The sequence below is a fragment of the Myotis myotis genome, unplaced genomic scaffold (genome assembly GCF_014108235.1).
Source record: "Myotis myotis isolate mMyoMyo1 unplaced genomic scaffold, mMyoMyo1.p scaffold_m19_p_2, whole genome shotgun sequence".
Taxonomy (NCBI): domain Eukaryota; kingdom Metazoa; phylum Chordata; class Mammalia; order Chiroptera; family Vespertilionidae; genus Myotis; species Myotis myotis.
In genome coordinates, this window is record NW_023416324.1 from 6,372,099 (window position 1) to 6,383,586 (window position 11,488).

At 43.3% G+C, this 11,488-nt stretch overlaps 1 protein-coding gene across 2 annotated transcripts in view; it reads left to right on the plus strand.

Moving 5' to 3' along the window:
- PDPN (podoplanin) overlaps nucleotides 1–9,680 on the plus strand; it is a 30,721-nt gene extending 21,041 nt beyond the window's left edge. The window contains exons 3-6 of one of the 2 annotated variants that reach the window (XM_036351584.1): nucleotides 2,117–2,243; nucleotides 6,414–6,440; nucleotides 6,962–7,067; nucleotides 7,938–9,680. In XM_036351584.1, the coding sequence (XP_036207477.1) occupies nucleotides 2,117–2,243; nucleotides 6,414–6,440; nucleotides 6,962–7,067; nucleotides 7,938–7,944 (267 nt within the window). In that variant the 3' untranslated portion in view covers nucleotides 7,945–9,680. Of the gene's footprint in view, nucleotides 1–2,116; nucleotides 2,244–6,413; nucleotides 6,441–6,961; nucleotides 7,074–7,937 lie in introns of both variants that reach the window. The other variant, XM_036351583.1, reaches the window with a different exon arrangement.
- The last annotated feature ends 1,808 nt before the right edge of the window (nucleotides 9,681–11,488 follow it).

Genomic DNA, 11,488 nt, shown 5'->3' on the forward strand with positions numbered 1-11,488 from the left:
GTCAATAAAGTTTTACTGGAACACAGCAGTGCCTATTCAGTTGAAAATGATCTCAGGCTGCTTTCATACCCTAAGAGCAGAGTTGAGTAGTTGGTTACAACAGAGAAAATATTTGCCATTTGGCCTTCTACAGAAAAGTGTGCCTGCCCCTGTTTAAGAATACCCCCAGGATTGAGAACCATGCGAGGCACATGGTAGATACTCTTTAGCATATTTTTATTGTGTTAAAGAACACATAACATAAAATTTACCATGTGAGCCATTTAAAAAAAATCTTCACCTGAGGATATGTTTATTGATTTTAGAGAGAGATGAAGGAGGCGAGAGACAGAGAGACAGAGAAAGAGAGAAACATTGATGTGAGAAACACCAATCAGTTGCCTCCTGTATGCACCCAACCTGGGATCAAACTCACAACCTAGGTATATGCCCTATCCGGGAATTAAACCTACAACCTTTTGGCGTATGGGACAATGCTCCAAACATTGGAGTCACCTGGCCGGGGCCAAATGAACCATTTTTAAGTGTACCCATAATTCAGTAGTATTAAGTATATTCATCTTGTGAAACAGATCTCCAGACTGTCTTCCTCTTGCAAATCTGAAACTGTACCCATTCAACTCACCTTTTCCTCTTCCCTCCAATCTCTGGTGACCACCATTCTACTTTTTATCTCTATTCTGACTACTCTAAGTGCCTCATATCAGTGGAATCACACCATATTTATCATTTAGTGACTGACTGGCTTATTTCACTTGGCTTAATGTCCTCAAGGCTCATCCATGTTGTAGCATGTGTCCAAATTTCCTTCCTTTTAAAGACTGAATAATATTCCATTAAATGGATATACGGCATTTTTATTATTCATCCAGCATAGATGGACTTTTGGGTTGCTTTTGGCTATTATGAATAGTGCTGCTTTGAACATGGTGTACAAATATCTCAAGACCTCACTTTCAGTTCTTTTGGGTCTACGCATACTCAGAAGTGGGATTTTTGGATCACATGGTCATTATATTCCTAGTTTTTCTGAGGAACCTCTATCCTGTTTCCCTAGTGGTTGCACCACTTCCAGTAATAACAACAGTGCACAATGGTTCCGATTTCTCCACAACCTTGCCAACACAGTGTTTTCTGTTCTTTTGATAGTAGCCATGCTAACAGGTGTGAGGTGGTAATCTCATTGAGGTATTGATTTGCACTTCTCTGAGATTCAGAACCTTTTTATATGCTTGTTGGCTATTTTATTAAAGTCCTCAGGTTATTTGATTTCTTATGGTTGAGTTGTAGGATTTCTTGATACCCTTACCAGGTATATGAATTGCAGATATTGTCTCCTATTTCCTAGGTTGCCTTTTCACTTTGTTGATTCTGTCCTTGGGTGCACAAAGTTTTTAAGTTGGATGAGGTCCCATTTATCTATTTTTGCTTTTGTTGCTTGTGTTCATTAGCATATGTGTGAATGTTACATTGGGCTAAACTTTGGAGTCAACAGAACCACTTCCAAGTCTTGTTCTGCCACTTGTTGGCTATGTGAGTTTGGGCATATTTTCGAATCTCTCTAAGCCTTGTTCATACCATAGGACTAATAATAGGATCTACTTCATAGGGGTTTTGTGCGCGCACGCGCGTGTGTGTGTGTGTGTGTGTGTGTGTGTGTGTGTAGTAAATGAGGTATTTAAAGGGGCTGGCACATAGTAAGTTTTAATAAAGGTTAGCTATTACTCTGATTGGGAGAGGGAGGGCATTAAAATATGATACAACATAATATATGCCCCCAAAAATGTTGAAGGGAGGAAATGCCATTCAAATTCAAGGGAGAGAAAGAATTAAAGCTTAGTGAGCTGATATTTTTTGAAGAATTAAGACCCTAGGAAGTCAGCAAGAACTAAGACTCACGGAAGTAAACACTTGGTATTCATTTCTGGAGGCATGGTTTTATTCATGTTCCTGTTATTCTGTTTGTTTGTTTTCTGGTTTCCACTTTAAATTTATGTCATCATATATTTTATATATTTATGCCACCATTGTATATTCTTTTCTGTTGTAAGGCCGCGTATTTATTTTAAAACATGATGTTATATTTCTGTTTTTGCTTCATTTACATCTCCAATAGGTGCCCACAAATACAAAGCGCACAGACACTCCTATAGAGGATCTGCCAACTACAGAGAGCACAGGCCACGCCCAAGAAGAAACCCAGAGCACCACAGCCTTGAGCGGGGCCACTAGTCACTCCAGGGGTAAGAAAACCGGTCACCCCAACACGGATTGATCTTGTTTTGCATAATCATTACCCTCCAGAAACCATGACCAAGTGTAATAATCAGCAGGGCATATTTTTGGAACGCAAGAGTGAATTCCAAAGCAAGCTTTATGTGGGAGTTTCAGAACTCGATGTATTAGGTTGCTAAATCCAATTTGATTTATTGGGCTGCTGAACAGAGTTCTCTGCCTTGAGAACGAGTGATAATACCCCCACCAGGGCAAGATGAGTAGCTACTGGTGTCGTGTTGCTGACCTTAAGTGGGTAGAATGCTACACTAAGAACTTTGTGTGTTCGCCTAAAAGCATAAAACTCAGCCAACCTATGTGAATCTCAATGGGCTCTACAGTACTGTTTGCCATCTTATATGGAGTTCATGTCTGTATCCACGGAGCAAGAATCTTTTCTTATCAGGATTTGGGGTTGTACTTGTGATCCCCGGTTGACACCTGCAGCTTTATAAGTGGAACATCTTGGAGAGAAAGTAGAGAGGAGGACGTTGGGTCTTTGCCATGATTATGAGGTTTGGACCATCACTGATAAAAACAAGGACAGATCATTGCCATTACAACTCAGCAATAGAAAGAGATAGCTTCCTATTTCTAGAGCTTTTTTAAAAAAAGAAATTAATTTTGTAGTATATAGGGGTGAACGAGAAAAGGAACTAACCCTCCAATAAGTGCAATGAGTGATTACTAACTTGAGCTATTTTGTATAAATCATTTTATCTAGATAAAATTGGGCTGCTGAACAGAGTTCTCTGCCTTGAGAACAAGTGATAGGCATTTCCATCTTTAAATGAAAGTAAACACAAAGGCTTTGCCTAGTACAGTGGTTCCTCAAACTAAATGTACATCTGAACTCCTAAGAAGTTATTCTTTAGTGCCAATATACATTTCCAGACCCAAAGCCAATCTGGTTTTACAAAATCTATAGCACTTCTGAGGATTTTTAAAAAATGCTTTAGCCCTGGCTGGTGTGGCTCAGTTAGTTGGAGCATTGTCTCATACACTGAAAGATGGCGGTTCAATTCCCGATCAGGGCATTTATCCAGGTGTCAGGTTCGATCCCCAGTTGGGGCTTTACAGGAGGCAGCCAATTGATGTTTCTCTCTCTCTCCTCTCAGTCTCCCCCTTCTGTCCTTCCTCTATAGAAACATGTCCTCAGGTGAGGACTTTTTTTAAAAAAAAAAGCTTTATATTTGTATACCTACGTTCATAGCCAGATTATTTACTGTAGCTGAAATGTGGAATTTATTGACGGATGAATGGATAAACAAAATCAAGGCACCTTGAATACATACAATGGAATATTATTCAGCCTGTAAAAGGAATGAAATTGACACATAATACAAATGGGTAAACCTTGAGACATTATGCTAATTAGAATAAGCTAGTCACCAAAAGGCAGATGCTGTACGATCCCACTCAGATGTGGTACACTACACAAAGTAGTCAGAATTATAGGGACAGAAAGTAGAAGGATGTTCGTCTGGGGTTGGGGAGGAGTGAGGAGGGAGTTATTGTCTAATGAGTGTATAAGGTTAGTGTTGTGAGATGAGTTCTGGAGATGGAGGTTGGTGATGATGGCACAACAATATGAATGTATTTCTACCATTGAATTGTACACAAAAATGATGAAGAGGGTAAATTTTGTGTTACGTATGTTTTACCACATAGAAAAAAAAACTTCCTAAAAGTGCTTTGAAAATAAAGCTTAAAGGTCACCCCAAGATGCTAAAGAAATGGAGCATTACCTGGTTAACAGCTTACCCAGTTTGGCTCAGTGGATAGAGCATCGGCCATGTACTGAATGAAGCATCCCTGGTTCAGTTCTGGTCAAGGGCATGTACCTTGGTTGCAGGCTCAATCCCAGCTTTGGTTGGAGTGTGCGTGGGAGGCAACTAATCAATGTGTCTCTCTGAGATCTATGTTTCTCTCTTTCTCTCTCTCTTTGTCTCTCCTCCTCCTTTCCACTTTCTTTAAACATCAATGGAAAAATATCCTTGGGTGAGGATTTACAAAACACACACACACAAAAAACACACACACACACACAAACAATAAAATAAATTGTTAACAGCTAATGGGCAGCAGAAAATGGAGCCTTCCAAGTTGAGTATTCTTTCTGTCATGACAGGATACCGCTCTAATCCTTAAAAAAAAAATTCTCAATTGCCTGGAAAACACTCCTGGTTACTCTTCTGTGGTGTCCCCTGCCCCACCCGTCACAAAACCTGTGACTAACAGTACATTCCCACTTCATATATCAGTGTCCCAGGAAATTTTTACATGAGTTCAAATGTAATTTTAAGCATTTGGGTTTCTTAAGAGGCCGTTTCATTAGGGCAGCAGATGTCTTTCCTATGAAACGCCCTAGTATGATGATGTTCACATTTATGACACATTTTATGACCACAGCCATGTCATTGCAAGGGAGCTAGGGAGGACAGGACTAATACGTTCTAATTTAGTAAGGAATCTTCCATAAACTTCATTTTTGGTATTTCCTAACTCATGGTGTCATTGATGGTGATGATGGCGTGTTCTGAGGTTGGTGGAATTGGCAGCCACCATGTTAAGACATGATAAGCAAACAATTAGACCTGTTTCTGCTGGTATTTGGCAGCCGGGGATGAAGGACATTTGGGGAGTTGATTTGACGATGCTGTTGTTCTGGGCAGGACTCAGGTCCAGCAGCCTCCCAAGCACTTTTATGGTGGGATAGCACCATACACTTGAGCTCCGTGTGAGTGCTCCCGAGCCGTAGGTTCAGCTCATGCAGGGAGACCCCTACCTACCCTGGGGCCCCCTTGAAAAGGTGTCTTTCTGGAGACAGCCGTGGTTCAAAGGGATGGCTTCTTTCAAACCCAACCATTAGGAAAAGCAAGCATTTTGTAGATGATGGACGGCGGGTTTCATCTTTCATTAAGAACGTTATTGGGTGTCTGCATTTTGCAAGTTGTGAGCGAAGGTTGTAGGGAAGAGCCTGATTGGTTCATTTCCCTCTATTGTATCATGAAATCAAGGCACCTTGACTTTTCTCCATCTGCAAACTAGATAAACAAATACCCCCCAGAGGAGTTAAGGACTCTCTACAGAGAGGTTGATGGGAGAGAACAAAACACCTTTACTTTTAAATAGGAATTATGTGAAATTATCTAAAACTCGCCATTTTCTTATTTACATACAGGAAGATATTTGTAAATAAATAACTGATGCCCATGTGATAGGTAAATGAAAATGTTCACATTGCAACTATTGAACTAGGTTTGGCTGCAGGTAGAAATCCTAAAATCACAGCCGTAACCGGTTTGGCTCAGTGGATAGAGCGTCGGCCTGTGGACTCAAGGGTCCTAGGTTCGATTCCGGTCAAGGGCATGTACCTTGGTTGTGGGCACATCCCCAGAGGGGAGTGTGCAGGAGGCAGCTGATCGATGTTTCTCTCTCATCGATGTTTCTAACTCTCTATCCCTCTCCCTTCCTCTCTGTAAAAAAATCAATAAAATATATATTTTTTTAAAAAGTTGCTTTAAAAAAAAAGAAATCCTAAAATCACAGTGGCATGAATACAAGGTGTGTATTCTTTCATTAAACTGAGCTGGGCATGTTGCTACTGCCCTGTAAGCTGTGAATTTTGCTACTAAAAAAAAAAAGCAGGCAATTAATATCAAAAGACAAATCTCAGTCTTGGCCACACCTTCCAAAACTAGAGCATAGTGCTCTCAAAATGAAAATTCTTCAAAACAGACCTCATCCCAGTGGGTGAGTTTTCCTTGACCTTGACATTGGACCAAGAATCAATAGCCTTGGATTCTTTGTTACCCTAAGCTCTGAAACTTCCTAATCATTTATTTAAAACCTCCATGGGCCAGTTGCCTTGAGTTGATAGCAGAAAAGTAATGTACACAAAAAATACTTTGGACCCATAGGTGTGAAGAAACGTTCATATATTCAGTAATAATAGTTTTGAAGAAAGGATCATGTCAAAGCTTGCTTAAAAATCCCCTGATCCAATTTATTTAAGAAATTATCTTCTTTTCTTGTGTTTTGCTCCCTTCCTCTTAGGGTAAACTTATCTTTTGCCAATTGTTAAATTACAGTTATTAAATCCTAATAATTCTATATCATTACATCTCTCTTTACAGAAGACACACAGACAACAGGTGCAAAAGGTAAGCTAGGTTTTGGTATCAAAATATTCTTTTCAGATTTTTTTTAAAAAGTGGGGGTTTCTTTGAACCTAATATTTGTGATGAATTACATCCTTTTCTGGATTGGAGTCAATAAGTGCAGAATAGAGAACCCTCCAAGAAACAGGTTTCAAACTTCTTTTAAGAGAGAAAAGGGAATTGCCTGTATTTGAAAATAATCAAACCACAAATGAGTCTATTCACTTAATGGCATTTGTGGAGAATGGTGTCATATCACAGTGACGCTACCCAATGATTAACTGTGAATCCATGCTGTATGAATGGTATACTTCATCAATCTTGAAACCCAGAAATCTTTCCACTCATTAGATGAGATTAGAAGAACCCAGGTTTCTCCTCTTCTAGAACAGCTTCCACTGGTTACAGGAGAAACACCATAGAACATGATTTCGATCTACAGTAGGGCAGTGGCGCTGTGGATGACACATTGTATGGCAGGCGTATTGTTTATCGGGGCTCATGGTTTCTTCCCTCTCGTTCAGATGGCTTTTCGACTGGGACCCTGATTGGAATCATAGTTGGCGTCTTACTAGCCATTGGATTCATTGCTGGGATCATCATTGTGGTCGTGCGAAAAATGTCGGGAAGGTACTCGTAAGTAAACAACTTACACCCATGTGATAGATAAGTGAAGGTAGTCACTTCTAGAGCTCTGACCTTGGAGCTATTGGAAACCTTGAAATGAAGGTCAAGGTCAAAAGCCCCGACCTCCAGAAGCCCTGCATCTGAAGTTTCCCCAGAAGAACAAGTGTGTGCATGGGCCTTACGTGTTTCTAAGAAAAGAGAGTCAGAGGTGACTCTATGGTTGACTTCCATTGAACTCAGACCAAACTTGACCTCTTGTCTTAATTTTCCAACTAACGACTTGAGAGAAAACCCAAACCAAGTTTGAACTTGACACCCCATCACCCTGCTCCCAATCATCAGAGGTGGGAGGTTTCCAGAAGACCATCTGCTGTGGGGCCAGGGCTCCCTAGTGATGAGGAATTCTGCTGGGATGGGTTCCCACCCTCCATCCTGCCCTGGACATACCCACACTCATGGTAGTGTACTCCTAGCATTGGCTACTGATGAGAAGGGATTCTTCCTCTTTGTTAAAATTCCCTAAGAATTCAGAACATTAGAATTCATAGCCAGAGGAAATCTTTTTTTGTATTTCTGTTGGGAAGATGATATATGACTGGGGAGTCTGGGGGACAGGAAGAGGACAGATGCCATGGATCTGGGGGTTTGAGAGACACGATTCACAGTACAGTCACAAGTTTATGTATTTGGAGATGCCCAGGAATCGGGCCCTGGCTGTGTGGGAGCCAGGCGTGGAGGAAGAATGGTTGAGAAAGAAGAGCGCAAGGCTCCAGAATGGAAGACTTAGGAGGACATTAGGCACATGACCCCCGGGATTCCCGTTCCCAGTGCCAGTAGAAGGAGTGACCATCACCTCTCTCTTTGTTTTCACAGGCCCTAAAGAGCTGAAGAATTGTGCCCTCCTGCCAACATGTTTAAAAAAGACTTTCCGACCTCCCCTGTCCCTGAGCACATGGGAGAAGATGACCCATGGAAATGCCTGGCTCCCCCACTCAGAATCCATGGTGATCCCTCCGCCTGCCAAGAGTAACCGCAGGAACGATCATCCACAGACTTGCTCCTCTAAATATTTTGTCTTTTGAGAAACTTTTTTTTTTTTAACATACAAGTTTTGGAAAAGATGGCTTAGAAAACAAAATGCATAGGAAACGGAGCACACTCTATAGATTGATATGTCACTCAGACAGACAATGTAATTCCATTGAGGGCAGATGCCGCAGTCATGCCTTTGTTCTAACCGTTCTCTGTTATTGTTAAAATGCAAAGGAATCTGGAAATATTTATACCAGTGGAGTCCTTGGGTCTAGTGCTATGTCAGTAAATGGCATCAGCATTTTGCAATTTCTGATCTGTTGAAATGTACACATTCCGGTCTAGTTTGGTCCATCTTTAAAGCCTGGTCTGGTGTGAATAATCAAGTGGAAGAATCTCAGCTGGAGCAATATGTAAATCTCACAACAAGCTAACAAGCTCCGGGGCAGCCTCCAAGCTTGCTTTCCCCTCGTTTCCAGCGATGACTTGATGACTCAAAGGTTTGCTCCTACTTGACCCTCTGCTTCCCTCAGATGCTGAGGAGCCAGTGCTAAGGGGGTGGCCTTCTCATTTCCATGATGCAGGCCCTTCAGGGTGGCTGTTTTGATCTAGACCAGTGGTTGCCAACCGGTGGTCCATGGACCACTGGTGGTCCATGAGGTCCGAAAGGTTGGCGACCGCTGATCTAGACTATGGAGACCTCAGCCCTGATGGTGGCTCAGGAGGCTGCTGGCAGCCCGGCGGTGCCAGAGGCTCACCTATCCCAGACACGAAGAACCTTGGTGGTCCCCAAACAGAAAGAAGCCCTCCGTGTGCCTCTGGCATGGGAGCCAGAACCTGCCGGGTTTCTAACTTTCCCTTCCTGCCTTAGAGGAAATAATCTTATAAAATATTAATTTTTAAGAAGCAGCTGGATTTAAAAACAGACGATACTCCCAGTCTTCATGGGATCCCACACGTTTCTGTGGGGTTGTAGTTAAAATCAGAATCAAGGTGCCCAAGCTGCTATTCTTGGTGTGGGCACCGCCCAGTTCAGTACAGTTTCCCAGGGGTCAGCTGAAGGCTTTTTCCTAAACAGAAAGTCTTTACACTTAGCAGATGCTCTGTCGTGACTGTGTTTGTGCAGATCTGATATCCTGTAAACTTGCACAAGCTCATCAAACAGGAAAAAGTAAACTATCAGAAAGCGCAGCTGTTCTCCCCCCCCCCCCTTTTTTTTGTTTGCAGTAATGTGTGGACGTTATTTTAAACAGTGTGCCCTTCTGTTGCCTAAGTTCAGCTGGTCTACCAGCCCAGGTTCCATGTTTGAACATCATCTTTGATTGAGAGAAAGGGGTCAAGAAAAGCATCATGAGCTTAAAACCCTCCTGTTTCGTCGCTCAGATTCCCAAACCGGAGTTGGGAATAATGTCCATTTCATCCTTTCTTTCTTTTTTCTTTCACTGTGAACAATAACAGTCCACCCCAAGTCGTACACTGGACCCATCACCTGCTGGGACCGGGCTGTGGGTTTCTAAGTCACAACTGTGTTGATGCTCAATGCAGTGTGGACAGGTTTAAAATAAAAGAGATGATTGCGTATAACATTGAGTCAGAGCTTTGATTGGAGATCTCGATTGAGTCGGGCCACACTGAGAAACATTTCCAGATAAGCTGGTAAGTTATGTCACCTCTGTCTCTTGACTCAGTTGGGAGCGAATTATAAATGGCGACAGGAAGTACAACCATGGGGAAAAAATGTAATTACACCTTTCGCCCAGGGATCTGCCAAAGTAGAGAGGTTAAGGCCAAGCAGACAAATGGGATGAGAAGACCAGTGGCACTCTGGGACTTCTTTTGCCTGCTCTGATCCCAACAGGTTTTAGAAGGTTTGGCCTGGCTCCTGTTTTCTCTGCACCAGAGAGGAGTCAGGTGAGGGAGCAGCTAGCTACACCTCCTCCTGCCCGTTAGCCCTGGGAACCTGCCCTCAGGTGTGCTGGGCTGGGTTACACAAGAACAGGAGGTAATACCCTGGTTAAGGGTGTTCCAGCTGCCTGTGGGTCTGGGAGCATGTTCCAGATTCCTGTTCCTGGGACAGCTCACTGCCCCTTGGTCCTCAGCTACAAATGCTCTGCTGGTCCGGAGACTACAGTGGCCAGGCTCTGTGTCTATCCATCACACCCGTCTGCTCCTCCCACCACCACCTACGCTGCTCCAGAAGAATTCCAGTGCCACGCCCTGGGTCAACTCCCTGCCAATCCTGTCCGCTCTCATACAAGTTGGATGCTGGGAACAGGAGAGCTGGGAGAATCAGGCTTTCCACATAACAAATATTCAGTATGTTGCCCAGCCGGCATGGCTCAGTGGTTGAACGTTAATCTAAGGACCAGAAGGCCACGGTTCGATTCCTGGTCAGGGCACATGCCTGGATTGTGGGCTCGATCCCCAGTGTGGGGTGTGCAAGAGGCAGCCAATCAGTGATTCTCATCATTGATGTATCTATCTCCCTCTTCCTTCCTCTCTGAAATCAATAAAAATATATTTAAAAAACAAGAAAACGAATAGTATGTTAAATCCGATTGTTGAATTTGCCAGATATCAGGACTCCTGAGTGCACAGTCCATAAGTAGTGATGTGTCATAGAAAAGGCCAGGCCCCATGTCCTCTTATGCTACCTGACAGCTGTAATCCCCAGATGAGTCAACTGCGAGCTTTTTGGGCCGTAGTTTCTTCCTAAGAACTTCCATGAGACGGTTCAGAAAGCATGACTGTCCCAGCAGAACACAAACCACATGCACCTGGTCCCACAGACTGACAGGGAACAGGCTCAGCCATGTCGGGTGTCAACTATGTTCCCTGGCACGCTCCCCGCAGGACAGGACTGGAAACCATCAGAGCTGCCAGGGGGATGCGAGTCCAGGGAACAACCCCATCCACTCTTTCATTAGCGCCACCTGGGACAGGCCCGAGGTTAACGCTGCGTCTTAGGAAAGCCTGGTTCTGGAAGGAAGAGCATGGGGCAGCCATCTGTTTCTGAGCTTACGATGTACATGAAAGAATGTAGAAAACAATATGCACATCATAGTGCTGTCATCGGCCGTAAAGCAAATAATGGATGTGTAGTGCTGTCGGAAAACAGTAACCGCTCCATCATTAGCAGCCATTACCCCAACGTCCCTACTGTTATCATAGCTCATCTCCTCTCACACATCCCGGTGAAGTCGGCAAGACAGAGATTATCCACATTTTGCAAGGGAAGAAATTGAGGTTCAAACAGTTGCCTGAAAGTACAGCATTACGAAACGCCCGGAACGCCTGAAACACCGGTGCAGGTGGCTTGCCCCGCTCCCTGGCCCTCCTCGCCTTTGTTCCGTCCACGTGTCATCTGTTAAAATCAGTTGCCTCCCTATCAG